This window comes from Takifugu flavidus, unplaced genomic scaffold (assembly GCF_003711565.1).
Source record: "Takifugu flavidus isolate HTHZ2018 unplaced genomic scaffold, ASM371156v2 ctg468, whole genome shotgun sequence".
Classification (NCBI taxonomy): Eukaryota; Metazoa; Chordata; class Actinopteri; order Tetraodontiformes; family Tetraodontidae; genus Takifugu; species Takifugu flavidus.
The window spans coordinates 1-14,037 of NW_026622084.1; the positions used below are offsets into that span (position 1 = coordinate 1).

At 44.0% G+C, this 14,037-nt stretch overlaps 2 protein-coding genes and 1 long non-coding RNA gene across 33 annotated transcripts in view; 1 reads left to right on the forward strand and 2 right to left on the reverse strand.

The window, feature by feature from the left end:
* Window positions 1-163: 163 nt before the first annotated feature.
* Window positions 164-14,037, forward strand: part of LOC130520651 (NACHT, LRR and PYD domains-containing protein 12-like) — a 56,590-nt gene continuing 42,716 nt past the window's right edge. For 17 of the 30 annotated variants that reach the window (XR_008948976.1, XR_008948978.1, XR_008948975.1 and 14 more), the window contains exons 1-5: window positions 164-276; window positions 548-2,584; window positions 3,512-3,688; window positions 3,799-3,972; window positions 4,083-4,256. Coding sequence is in view for 15 of the 30 variants with exons in the window: in XM_057024363.1 (XP_056880343.1) it covers window positions 717-2,584; window positions 3,512-3,688; window positions 3,799-3,972; window positions 4,083-4,256 (2,393 nt within the window). In the remaining 15 variants the exon portion in view is untranslated. Of the gene's footprint in view, window positions 277-547; window positions 2,585-3,511; window positions 3,689-3,798; window positions 3,973-4,082; window positions 4,257-5,295; window positions 5,470-5,675; window positions 5,850-6,381; window positions 6,651-14,037 lie in introns of those variants that run through there. The other 13 variants (XR_008948966.1, XR_008948973.1, XR_008948964.1 and 10 more) reach the window with 4 other exon arrangements.
* On the reverse strand, window positions 7,020-7,776 carry LOC130520657 (uncharacterized). The gene is made up of 2 exons (XR_008948981.1): window positions 7,636-7,776; window positions 7,020-7,231 (listed from the first exon to the last, which is right to left on the reverse strand). It is a non-coding gene; the product is annotated as an uncharacterized LOC130520657 (long non-coding RNA).
* Window positions 9,823-11,513, reverse strand: LOC130520654 (MYCBP-associated protein-like). 2 transcript variants are annotated; one of them, XR_008948979.1, is made up of 5 exons: window positions 11,294-11,513; window positions 10,858-10,963; window positions 10,388-10,580; window positions 9,921-10,317; window positions 9,823-9,846 (listed from the first exon to the last, which is right to left on the reverse strand). XR_008948979.1 is itself a non-coding variant. In XM_057024377.1 (4 exons), the coding sequence occupies exons 1-4, from the start codon at window positions 11,368-11,370 to the stop codon at window positions 10,106-10,108; spliced, it is 588 nt and encodes a 195-aa protein (XP_056880357.1). In that variant the 5' UTR covers window positions 11,371-11,513; the 3' UTR covers window positions 9,902-10,105. The 2 variants fall into 2 exon arrangements, 1 of the variants encoding a protein (XP_056880357.1); XM_057024377.1 differs by lacking the exon at window positions 9,823-9,846 and having other exon boundaries at window positions 9,902-10,317.

Here is a 14,037-nt window from a genome sequence, read left to right on the forward strand (position 1 = left end):
AAACATGAAAATTATACATATACATCATTGATTTATTGATTCAGTTATTAGCCAGAATGTATTAGAAATGTTCCTGTTTGATAAAAATGCAGTGAATTGGGATTATTTAACTACAACCTCTACAGATTATTTACCTTCATCACAGTCTCATCACTATTTCTGATGTTTCCTCAGGATGGACGAGGACAGAGCAGAGTCCACAGTGCCCAGCTGTGTGTCCCTGAAGAGTGACCGGTCCAAAGATAGAGGAATAGACTTCAGAAGTTCAGACAAAATGTAAGAAAACTAAAGTGCGATGATGTGTTTGTGTGCCAGCTGTTAGTCACATTAACAGCAGCAGGTTGTGAGTTTATTATTGGAGATGTTTAACACTTAAACCTCATACAGTCATATAGTTACATACTTAATGTGAATATTGTTGATTAGAAACAAGAATCATGTTTAAAACTGAAAGATGAATTCAGACATAAATGCTGGAACAATATTGAGTCTTGATCAGGTTCTTTCATCCTATAAATCAAAGGACTAATAGAGATGTGTTTCATAGTGAGAGGGGGGAGCACATCCTATCAAACTGGGACCAGTCAGCTCCACCAGGAGAGTCCTCTTGTTCACAATCTGGAAGCAGATCTGGAGATGCTGAAATGAAGCCCAACAAAGTAAAACTGTTCAATATAAAATTGAACTTGTGATGTCATGAATTTGTAGTTGTGTTGATGATTTATGATAGATGGAAATCATTGGTTTACTTATTTTCAGGAGGTGATCTGCAGGAGGTGATAGAAGGCCATAAGATCAGTCTGAAGAGAAGATGTGAACATGTGACTGAAGGAACTAATGAAGCAGGAAGTGGAACCCTGCTGAACAAGATCTACACTGAGCTCTACATCACTGAGGGACAACGTGAGGAGGTGGACACACAACATGAGGTGAGACAGCTTGAGAGAACCTCCAAGAAGAACATCCAGGACACCCCAATCAAGTGCCAGGACATCTTCAAAGTCTTATCTGAGCAACAGAGACACATCAGAGTGGTTCTGACCAACGGTGTCGCCGGCGTTGGAAAAACCTTCTCAGTGCAGAAGTTCAGTCTGGACTGGGCAGAAGGTTTGGAGAACCAAGACATCAGTCTGGTGCTTCCGCTCTCATGCAGGGAGCTGAACTTGATCAGAGATAAGCAGCACAGTCTTCTCTCACTGCTTCATGTTTTCCATCCAACATTACAGAAGATCAGAGCAGAAGATCTGACTGTCTGGAAACTTCTGTTCATCTTTGATGGCCTGGATGAAAGCAGATTTTCACTGGGTTTCAACAGCCATCAGGTCATCTCTGATGTCACACAAGTATCGTCAGTTGAGGTGCTCCTGGTGAACCTCATCCAGGGGAACCTGCTTCCCTCAGCTCTCATCTGGATCACCTCCAGACCTGCAGCAGCCTATCAGATTCCTCCCTCGTGTGTTGACAGGATCACAGAAGTACGAGGCTTCACTGACTCCCAGAAGGAGGAGTACTTCAGGAGGAGGTTCAGTGATGAAGATCTGTCCAAGAGAATCATCTCACACATCAAGGCCTCCAGGAGCCTCCACATCATGTGTCTGATCCCAGTTTTCTGCTGGATCACTGCTATAGTTCTGGAGGACATGATGACCAGAGACCAGAGAGGAGAGCTGCCCAAAACCCTGACTGACCTCTACTCACGCTTCCTGATGGTTCAGATAAAGAGGAAGAAGCAGAAGTATGGAGGAAAGCAGAGACCAGAGGAACTGACTGAGGCTGATAAAGAACTCCTTCTGAAGTTGGGGTGGCTAGCGTTTGAACATCTGGAGAAAGGAAACATCATGTTCTACTCAGAAGACCTGGAGCGATGTGGACTGGACGTCTCCGAGGTGTCGGTGTACTCAGGAGTTTGTACAGAGATCTTCAAAAGAGAGAGTGTGATCTTCCAGAAATCAGTCTACTGCTTTGTTCATCTGAGCATTCAGGAGTTTCTGGCTGCCGTCTACATGTTCCACTGTTACACCAGGAAAGACACAGTGGTTATAAATAAGTTCCTAAAATATTCGAAACCAAACGACTTTTCCAGGATTACATGGTTGTTGACAAATTACGATCCAGTCACATCTCTTGATGACTTCCTCATGAGAACACTAATGGAATCTCTCAAAAGTAAAAATGGCCACCTGGACTTGTTTGTTCGCTTCCTTCATGGTCTCTCTCTGGAGTCCAATCAGAGGATCTTGGGTGGACTGTTGGATCAGATGGAGAACCACCCAGAAACCATCCAGAAGGTCCTCAAAAACCTGAAGGAGGAGAACAGTGATCAAATCTCCCCAGACAGAAGCATCAACATCTTCCACTGTCTGATGGAGATGAAGGATCAGTCAGTCCATCAGGAGATCCAAGAGTTCCTGAAGTCAGAGAAGAAATCAGAGAGGAGACTGTCAGAGATCCACTGTTCAGCTCTGGCCTTCCTGCTGCAGATGTCAGAGGAGGTTCTGGATGAGCTGGACCTGCAGCAGTACAACACCTCAGTGGAGGGACGACGTCGCCTGATTCCAGCTGTGAGGAACTGCAGGAAGGTCGTGTAAGTAAAGATTTTTGGGGCCGGACATCGGCGTTTAAATCAACCGAGTCGATCATGTCAGGTAGCAATACCCCCTCCAGTGGTCATTCCTTCAATTCTTTATTTCCATTGCAGCATCCATAAATTAAAACAAAAAACAATTCATTCAGAAATGTTCAACACTGGCTGGATATAAGTTCAAAGTTCAATCCAGACAAACAAACATAAGGCAGGAATAATAGGAGCCACAAGTTAACTTACTATCATGAAATTACTGTCATGTAATTAAATAAGTTTTGTTTGTTTGTATACATCGTATTCAAACAACAGAAAAACACATTTTAACTAATGACACGTGACTATTTTGCTTCATTTGTTCAACGTAAAAACAGCTGGCCTCGTTGGTTTAAATGGGTGTTTTACGTCTTTGTGGCGGTTACGTTTGGAGCCTTTATGTGACCCACAAAGTTGTTTGACCCTTTCCACACCCGTTAGGTGGCAACTTCATCACCAGCAAAAAAAGGTGCAGTGAAAATGATTTGAAGGAAAACAGGCAGATGTAACAGAAGCTGAAGGCAATCAATGCAACCAGAGACACTGATGTCATCGATCGGATCGCTGAATTAAGACTTGACGCACGATCGTACAAATTGTATGAAATGCAAAATATCCAAAGAGCCGATAGACAGATAAAAAGATGCACGTTTCTTTAAACCATTTGCCACAATCATTTTAAATATTGAGTAATTATGAGCTGTTCTAAAATAAGACAAATGTTAAGAATAATTCAGTTGCATTTCAGATCTGATGGTCGTTCAAACTGTTGCTCTACGGTGCTGAATTTAGCTTTTCCAGGAAATGAGCTACATTTGTCTTGAGGTAGATTCTCAGATAAGTTGATTAGAAATCCCAAAGTTTGACTCACTATTTTTGTTTCATACACAACAGACTGTCTGATAGTTTTCTTTCAAAGAGTCATTGGGAAGTTGTGGCCTCAGCAATGACGTCAAACCCTTCTCATCTACGGGAGCTGAGCTTAAGCAGGAACAAAAGCCTGACAGATGCCAGAGTAAAGTTACTGTGTTCTGCAATGATGCATCCAAACTGCAGACTGGAGACGCTCAGGTCAGGAGGCCTCTGTTGGTCTTTTCTAAGTTTCTTTACATTTTCTGCTTTTCTCTTCACTTTAAGATTTAGAAATGTGTTTTTATTTGCCCCATTTATTGGTTTTCTAGGTTGTCACGATGCAGTTTATCAGAGATCAGCTATGACTCTCTGGCCTCGGCGCTGAGGTCCAGTCCCTCCCATCTGAGGGTTCTGGAGCTCAGTGAGACCAAGCTGCAGGATCCAGGAGTGAAGCAGCTCTGTGGTTTTCTCCAGGATCCTCTCTGTAAGCTGGAGACGCTCAGGTCAGGAGGCCTCTGTTGGTCTTTTCTAAGTTTCTTTACATTTTCTGCTTTTCTCTTCACTTTCAGATTTAGAAATGTGTTTTTATTTGCCCCATTTATTGGTTTTCTAGGTTGTTACGATACAGTTTATCAGAGATCAGCTGTGACTCTCTGGCCTCGGCGCTGAGGTCCAATCCCTCCCATCTCAGAGAACTGGACCTGAGTGAGAACCAGCTGAAGGATCCAGCAGTGAAGCAGCTCTGTGGTTTTCTCCAGGATCCTCTCTGTAAGCTGGAGACTCTCAGGTCAGTCAGAGATGATCCAGTACTTTCCCAGGTGTAACTAGTTAGACAATAAATGTTTACACATGTGATCTTTGTTATAAACGTAGTGTTACAGTTCTTGGAAAAAAGACCACACGGGATAGATTTGCAGTATTAAATTGGTTGTGAAAATCTGCCCCATGTGAGGATGGTCATCAATGACTAGAAAGGAAGTATCAGTTGTAGATTTGTCTTGTTTTATTTTAGGCTGGCCACAAAACCGCCCAAACATTCAGACCAATCAAAAATGGTTCTTCCTGTCTTTTAAAGATCAGAAGGAAAACTAGAAACCCCAAAAAGAAAGCTGCTGCAGTGTGCCATGCCCCTTCTCTACTGAGAAAACCCATCCCAAAAAAGAGAAAAGCCCAAGTGTGAAGTGAGCACCCTGTTAAACCTTGGTACCGAAAGCCTGCAATCGTTCTCATCTTAGGTGGCTTCATTCCAGCCAGAAGCCCAAACCTGCCTCCCTCTTAAAGGGGCAGCAGGTCAGTCCAACCACAGAAACCAATGTTTTCTGGCAGCATTGAGCTTGCAGTGGGGCAATCAAACCCACTGTGGGGTGGCTCTCTTTCCTTCTCTCATCTGGAGAACAAGTGACACCAGCTGCCAATTATTGTCGGAGAACTGTGCAGTTAGGGGAACTATGCGTCCAGACTATAGCCACCCTTCCAGCATCCAGCAGTGTCTAAAACCTTTGATTTGGTTTCACCAGAGAGTGTAGGGATTGCAGGGTCGGTGCAGCATCACCCACAAGCTATCAGGAGTGGGTCGCTTTGTCCCAACTCCTGACAAGAGTTGAGTGCTATTGAGAAATGTGGTCTCACAAACTTGAAAGGTATTTTGACCTACACACACTTTACATACGGTGTAGATCTTGTCCACCCGCCCTGAAAGAACCCAAAATACGAACATACGGCGGATAAGCCGGTGCAGGACGAGAGGTTTGTTGCTTGTAAGCTGTGTTTTGCTCTGGTACATGTTGATTTTTATTTGTCTTCTCTCAAAATAATTGTTATTTTAGACTAAGAGGCTGCAGTTTATCCAAGATCAGCTGTGATTCTGTGGCCTCAGCTCTGAAGTCCAACCTCTCCCATCTGAGGGTTCTGGACCTGAGCTTCAACACGTTGCAGGATTCAGGAGTGAAGCGGCTCTGTTCTGGACTGGAGAGTCCAAACTGTAAACTGGAGAGGCTCAGGTCAGTCTTCATTTTTCTACCTATATACCAGCTGCTAAGATGGTGAAGTGAGGCTGTTCTCAATCCTGCTGTGATGCACGACATTAAAAAAATTCCTTGTAATATCGTGAATTCAGGTCTGACCCAACTAAGAACTAACGTAGGTTTAGTACTGACGCAGATAACATGCAGACCTGCACCGTATGACCTTATCCTGCATTTTTCAGATTAGAATACTGCAGGTTATCAGAGATCAGCTGTGACTCTCTGGCCTCGGCGCTGAGGTCCAATCCCTCCCATCTCAGAGAACTGGACCTGAGTGGGAACCAGCTGCAGGATTCAGGAGTGAAGCTGCTCTGTGGTTTTCTCCACTTTCCAAACTGCCGACTGGAAACTCTGAGGTAAACACCATTCTCAAAAATGTCCATTATTCCATCCGAGGGTCCTCACACTTTCTGAGTGTGTGTGTTGTGCCCAGTTCCTTCAGGAGGGAGGGCCACACGGTGACCACTTATTCATGATAAATTGATTTAAGGACAATGAAAAAGCCAACAGATGGTAACCAAAATTAGACAAAACTACGTGAGGGTGCCTGGTAGACACCAGCCAACGAGGAGGGAGATGGTGAGGGAGACAGGAAGTCATCTAAGACAGGTTGTGCCTTTAAAGATGAGCCACAGGTGAGATGGATCTCCACGATGAGATGAGAGGGAAAGAGGTGGGGAGAACCTGGGAAGAGTGAGGGCCATAACAATATATATTCTCCTCTGGAACAGTGCAAACCTGACAGGTTGGAATTGTGGTAATTACATATTACTATCATTTTTTAACCTGTAACTAAATTAAATATTTACAGATCATGCCTTTGATTAACCTTTCAGATTAATACTGGTTTCGCTTATAACCTTATAAAAGTTTCCCTTCTTTATTTAGATTAACATACTGCAGCTTATCAAAGATCAGCTGTGACTCTCTGGCCTCGGCGCTGAGGTCCAATCCCTCCCATCTCAGAGAACTGGACCTGAGTCAGAACCAGCTGAAGTATTCAGGAGTGAAGCTGCTGTATGATCTTGTAGAGAATCCACACTATGGGCTGGAGACATTGAGACAGTAGCTGGTTGAAGCCAGTCAACTCCCGCTCATCTGCTGCATCACTCACTGACCACTGGTGAAGAGCATCTGTGGAAACATCTGCCGTCTACTCCGTCCATAGATGAAAAATCAGTTTTTAAAAAGCGGTGTTGGACTTTCAGGAGATCAGTCGATGGTCGACAAAGCAGAAGCAGTTTCACCTTGAAGTTAAAATAGTTCCTGGTATCATCGGTGTTGTGTGTATATTTAATAACACAATCTCAAGTTGTTTATTTTAAATAAAAGAACACCGTGAGGTCACCTGATAACAAACCAAACTAATTGGGGACTAAACTAATTTTTGTTGCAAGAACTTTGGCTCTTCAGAAATTTCTATGTTGGCTTCCACAGATTGTGCATCACTAAAAACTCAGTGTTTTTGAGGAACTACCATGAGTGGCTGGAGTGGAGGCCAATGACGCTATAGTTACATATAGGTACATATAGATCACTGCTATCCTCAACCCCAAAAGACCACCAGTTGGAGCAGCAATACTAAAGATAGGAGGTTGTGGTCGTTGCGCAGACACGGAGTGATATCACGCACAAACGTGCCCTATGTTCTATATACCGTATTTTCACGACCATAGGTACTGATACTGATGTGTGTATGTCTGTGTGTGATAGTGGAAAAATCACATGTTCATATATCCTCTTTCATATGTTATTAGTCACAGGTCCATATATCCTCCTTTTCATATGTTATTAGTCACATGTTCATATATCCTCTTTCATATGTTATTAAGTCACATGTTCATATATCCTCTTTCATATGTTATTAAGTCACATGTTCATATATCCTCTTTCATATGTTATTAAGTCACATGTTCATATATCCTCTTTCATATGTTATTAAGTCACATGTTCATATATCCTCTTTCATATGTTATTAAGTCACATGTTCATATATCCTCTTTCATATGTTATTAAGTCACATGTTCATATCCTCTTTCATATCTTATTAAGTCACATGTTCATATATCCTCTTTCATATGTTATTAAATCACATGTTCATATATCCTCTTTCATATGTTATTAAGTCACATGTTCATATACCTCTTCCATATGTTATTAAGTCACATGTTCATATATCCTCTTTCATATGTTATTAAGTCACATGTTAATATATCCTCTTTCATATGTTATTAAGTCACATGTTCATATATCCTCTTTCAAATGTTATTTGTTGTGGTTCGGTTTCTGGTCGGCACCTCCCCCCTACCTGCAGGAACGGCATTCAGGCGGGCCGATCTCCGAAGAGCGCTGACCCTCCAGCGCACCTGCAGCTCGTTACGCCTAAATCAGGAAGACAATAGTTAACAGCAAACGAAATAATTAAAATAAAAAGAATAAGCAAGGGATTGCGCAGTACACAGTCACAGATTCTCAATTTAATTTTTATGCGCTTTTTTGTGATCTTAGATTTGATATTTTCTTAATTTGAAACTTTACTGTGTTTGCTTATGTGTTTATCTGCTTTGTGTTATGTGGCTGAGGATCAAAACATTTTTACATGTACATTTTGGCAAAAGTTAAAAAACATTTGTGTAATGCTAATAGTTTAATATCATACTGTCGAAATATTTGCATGAGGAAGTTTATGTAATGACTACATTTTGGGTAGAAATAAAGTTGATGAGTCCTTATATTTTAGTTAAGTTTAAATGTTTTGTTTTTTTTTACTCTTTATTTGCGTATTTGAATGAAACTTGAACGCAGTTGTCTGCTCCTTTGTTTACTTCCGGTTACTGTCGCTAGTTTCCGGTCCCGTGAGCTAACTCTCGCTAGCTTGTCACTGACGGTGGTTGTCAGCGCAGCATCAGCGAGTCTCCAGCCCGGACGCGGCTGCCTGGACAAGGTGAGCTGGATGACCGGAGAAGCGTCCTTTTAGTCCGTTTTTGCGAGGATGACAGAAACGGGAACCTTTGGGCAGGTCCTGTGAAGTTGGACACGTCGGTGATTGAGAAGTGGAAGGAAAACGACCCTTAAATAGCTTTTTAGGACTTAAATGACAGATATCACAGAAAAGAGCTCATCAATAACTGTAAATGAGCCAGACTTGCTGGTCAAACCAGGCTTTTGCAGGAAATCTGGCCTCGTTTTAAGTTTTTTAAATGCATTTCTTTAAACTCTTAGAACACAGAGGAACTCTTGTATTGGGGGCAGAAAAGGTACATTTTTATCTGGTAAAATTCAGTCAAAAGAGCACTAAAAGCATGAATAAACTGAATCATGTAGATTCTAATGACATAAGCTGGAGCTCCTACAGTTACAGCCCATAATGAGACTGCAACTGTTTCTGTGAAAGTGAACTTTTATACAGTTTACATTCTGCAGATTTCTGTCAAATTTCAATGCAAACATTCAGGTAATCGATATAATAGAAATCTGTTACACATCATGGATCAGTCAGTAATCTTGGACAACAGCAACGTTTAATCCTGGATCACTGCTCGATATATTTAAATGAACAAAGACAGCTGATACTGATTTAAGACAGAATTTGTGCATTTGATGATCACATTCATTGGATTTTTAACCACTGATGGAAACATATTGATTCATTTAAATCAGGGGTGTCAAAGTCAAATGGACGGAGGGCCAAATAAAAATGTGGCTCCAAGCCGAGGGCCAGACTGATCGAATGTTCATTGAAAAATTTTAAAATGACCGCATATAGTCTAGTGCAGGGGTCACCAACCTTTTTGAAACCGAGAGCTACTTCCTGGGTACTGAATAATGTGAAGGGCTACCAGTTTGATACACACTTCTGAAATAGCCAATTTGCTCAATTTACCTTTAACTAATGTCATTATTAATACCGTATTGGCCTGAATATAAGACGGTCCAATACGGTAGATCCAGTCCATTAGGGCCTCAGTCCGACCGGGAGCTCAGGACGAAGCTAATGCTGGTGCACAACTGGACCTTACTGGTCTGACAATGTTCAAAATAAATTAAAATACATTAAATATATCAGTCGGTGCACAATGAATTTGACACGGTTCTGCTTTATCGGTTGAATGAGTGACATTGAATAATTTATTGATCTAATCAAGTGTTACTCTTTGTTTCCAGCACCTTCGCAACAGGAAAAAATACAATTCACATTGGAGATGTGGAACCAGAGAAGGATCCAAACGCTGCGGAATAGCCTTCCTCCTCAAATGGGGTGAAATCCGTAAATGTCTGGTCATGGGCGAAGTCGCGGCCCAGGCTTTGGTCGGCCGGGTCCATTTCCCCACTGTCTTGTCTTTCTCGCTCCTCCTGTGAGGGACGAAGGTGAAGAGTGAGAATAGAAGAAATTCTGCTGAGCCAAGAGAACTTGTTGACCACCTCACCTCGGGGCTTCCCATTAAAAACTCTACGAGGGAGCTGGATCTCTCTCGGGTCTGGACCCCCTCCAGGATCTTATACACCATCGACCGGCAGAACTTTTCCGTCACTGTCTTTTCCAGCCTTGTCTGTTTGTGCGACAAGAACGGGGTGAAAATGGACCGGCGGGATGGGAAAAACCCTGAAAGGCTCAAAGGCTTTGATCATACGACACCTCCAGGTGGCGCCGGAGCTCTGCCGTCCTGTCCTCGGACACAGCGAACCCCATGAGCGTCACCTGCACCGAGGCCCCCTGCAACAGCACCGGGTTGGTTTGGAGCTGCCACGACTCCGTGTGGAGGCCCGGCACCCCGGATTTAAACATCAGGTCTATTTGTTGGGTGACGCGCGGAAGGATCACACCTGTGACGGGAGGACACGGCATGACGGGGGACGGGGGGACTCAGGACGCCTGGTCGGGGGCCGCACGTACCTGAGGACTGGTTGAAGTAGAAGCAGCTGCGCCTTCTGTGTGAGAGCAGGTGCGACAGGCTGGAGGAGACGTCCAGCTGCTGCCAGCTGTAGAAGATGGACGTGTTGCCCTCGTTGCGCAGCTCCAGGCGGGATGAGGCCACTTCTCCCGGCGAGGCTTCAAAGAAGATGGTGGAGTTGATCCCCACGTCCCCCTTCCACACAGACAAAAGCCCTTCATATTTAACTTATTATGTGGATCGCTCCTGTTTAGCAATAAGATGTATTTAACATTAACAGACAGAACCGGACTATATTTACAACCTGCCTCACGCTTCAGTGCTGTTGCTAAACTTTGGACGTTTCTTAGTCCTGATGGGTTTGAGTCCATTTGGAACGGACCAACTTTGCACAGCGGACATTCATCGAGGTGGAACTAGTTTAAAGAGACGGTCTAAAGCTCACGACAAGGGTGGCGTGCGCGGCCCGGACCTGGTAGTTGGTTGAGTTTCCTGTCCATTGAGCCAGTTGACCGCAGAACCTCAGGGCTGGAACTGGAGGGTCGGTCTGAGCACCATGACACTGCGCTGGTGGATCCCTGTGGAAGTCAAAGGAACCGGTGCTGACGTCTGTACTTTTGAGGAGTTGTTGCATGGGAATTTTCTAGTTTTGCCCTCACTGATTGTGTTTCATTGTGTTTGAGGAGGGAGCAGAAGGTGCTGATTCTTTAGATTAGCCGGGTTCTGGATGGGGTGTCGGTCAGGACACATCAATGAGAAGAGTTCAGTGGGTTCTAGTTCTATAGTTGCTGCTGCGGCTGAAGGCAATGCGTACCAGCAACATCAGTTGTCATAGAATCTAACGCGCTTGTAATGTCTGTTGCTTTCCATCAAAGCTTCTTTGATCTTTCATCCCTGAATAACCTCACCTGGATTGTTTGGTAGAACCAAGAACCTCCAGCCCACCGCTGTCCAGTACTGAAGAGGAGCTACAGGAGGGCTCCATGTTCGGTCCTAAACAACCTGATAAAAGCACAATCAAGTCAATGCAAACTCATTTTGGCCACAAAATTGTATAAATGTTACATATTTACGTCCCTCTTTGAGGTCTATGAAGCCCGAGACGCGCAGATTACAGCCTCATTTTGAATAGGGCAGCGCTGAGTTGGAGCTTTATCACTTCATACCTGGATGAAGATGATTCGGTAACTCAGTTCGTTCAAAACGCCCCAGAAATCGAACGCGACTCGCGTCAGAGCGCCGTTTACCCGTAACTATGGCAACGGAGCGTGGAAAACCCAAAGCAGGAACCGCTACTGCAGTTTATCCCTACCAACCAGGAACAGAAATAAAAACTATTACACACACACACACACACACACCCTGGTGTCCCAGGTTGGCCTGCTGGATTACGGCGGTGTGTCGGTGCGCCCCCTGCCGGTTGGCTCCCGCAACTGCTATCGGGGGAGGGAGTTGAGGCGTGCGGGCTGCAGCCAATTAACCAGGTAAACTGCTGCGGTTTTAGTGCCGTTTTCCTGTTACTGCTCATGTTGGCTTCGTTTCTTTTAAGGCTTCTCATAGGCCGCTGTTTGCCCTGTCGTGCCTCTTGGTTTCGTTGGTTTTCTTTTCTGCTGGTGTGTTTTTAATTCTGCGTTTCTCAGACATTTCGGTGGTTCGGTTGCGTTTAACTTACACCCTGACCTGCCCGCGGAGCCTTCTGACCCGTAGGTTAGTACGGCAGTTATTGCGGAGGCCCAATGAGCTTGAACATAGACATGTGGTTGTTTTTTATTTGACCGGTTTGCATTAGTATCGTTAGTATTTAAGGGTGCAGTGACCTTTGTCACCACTAGTGGGCGGACTTTCCCTCTATTTAGCTGCAGCCCTGCGGTTTGGACTTTACATCCCTTTCCCGAGCTATGCACACTTAAAAAAAAAATCTTTATCAAGAAGTAAATAATTAATTCATTGTGTATTTATCTGTGCCTCAGATGGTGAGGAAAAAGTAGTCTTTAGATGCAAGTCCTCAGGTGATGAGTAGCTTCCTCAAGATCTGCCACTTGCACCTTTGCTGGTTTTGCCACCTGCCAGGTCGTTGACTTAAGTGACCATTTTCTTCCACGGAGCCTCCGTGTTGGCAGTGCAGCATATCTCATATCCTCAGAGGATTTCTGCAGTTTCCACCCTGTTTATCACCAGCTCGTAAGAGTCTGCCACCTTCTTCCTTTCTTGGAATGGACTCTAAATCTGTGGTCTCCGGTGGTTCAGCAGCAGCCCCTCCATGGTCTTCATCACATGTGGCATTTAGCAGACTGGGAGACGATAAGATGGTTTCCACAGACCCTCTGATTCAGCATGATGTGCTGCAGAAGCCCATTGCACCGACTCTCAGGAGTCGAGCGAAACTCCATCTGGACCTGCTGCTTTGGGATGAGGCCTCCTCAGCTACAGGTAGTTTCACAAAGCTGTTATTGACGGCCTAAACACGTTTCCACCCTCGAAGCGATGAGGCTGAAGGACCATTTACTAGCGATGGCTGTTAAAGGGTAGATGTTCAGATGAGCTCATCTCCAGGCGCCTGGTTCCGTCTCTCTTCCTAGTGATCCTGCTGGTTTTCCTGTCGCTGCTTTAAAAGTCTGCAGTGAAATTTTTTTCTTTTTCATTTGGAAGACAAAATGTTCAACATGATAATTTTTGAAGAGATGAAAATACAACACTAGAGGTCAGAAGGTTGGGCGGAAGTTTTCTTGTCTTGTGGAAGGATGAAACCTTTTAACTCTGACAGTTCAAAGCTGAAGAATGAGATGATCCTCCCCAAAGGGATGGCGGTCCAGACAATAAACCTGAGTGTTTTTGTGTCCGATTATTAACATGTTCCATGCTTTTCCTTCTGCAACAGTTCATCACACCTGCTCAATGAAACCTCGGCGTAAAGGAGGTGAAGCCGTGCCTCAGTGACTCTACTTTGGTGTTTTAGAAACTAACAGTTATTAGATGAATATACAGTGTGCACGTACGCGCAAACGTGTGTATAAACACTTTAATACACGTGTGTGCGTGTATCTAGACTTTTTAGTACTTTGGGTTCATATACTTTTTAGTATTTTGCAGATTCGTGTCTGTATATAAACCAGATCCTCCTGTAATAAAGAACTAAAGGCTGACTGTTGTCACGTGACCTGTATCCGTCTGTCCCATGATGGAACCTGCCTGGAACATCTGGTCCACAGAAAAAGCAAAACAGCTCACAGAACTGGCCCAGTTTAGACCCAAAAATGACAATAAATAATGAAAATGTGTGACACAGTAGAAAAATGGACGAACTTTCTATTGGTCATTGACAGTTTCACTCATCGTCATCAGAATGCATCAAAAATATTTAAACCAACAAACTACACACAGAACCGCAAAGTTTAGAGCTTAAAGGGAGCGACAGGTGAAGATTTAAAGCTCAACGCAGCTGAAGAAGTTCCAAAAAGGAGAAATATCATGTGGTGCTTTACCGCCACCCGGTGGACACGCGTGGAACTGCAGACAATGTTTAAACGCGCTCCGACACATTCTGACCTCTGCTGCTCCTCCTGGACTCCAGGGCTGCAGAAATATGCTGCTTTTACAAGTCTTTCAAAATCTGTGAGGCATCATAAATCCTATTTATTTAGCTTGGTTGAAT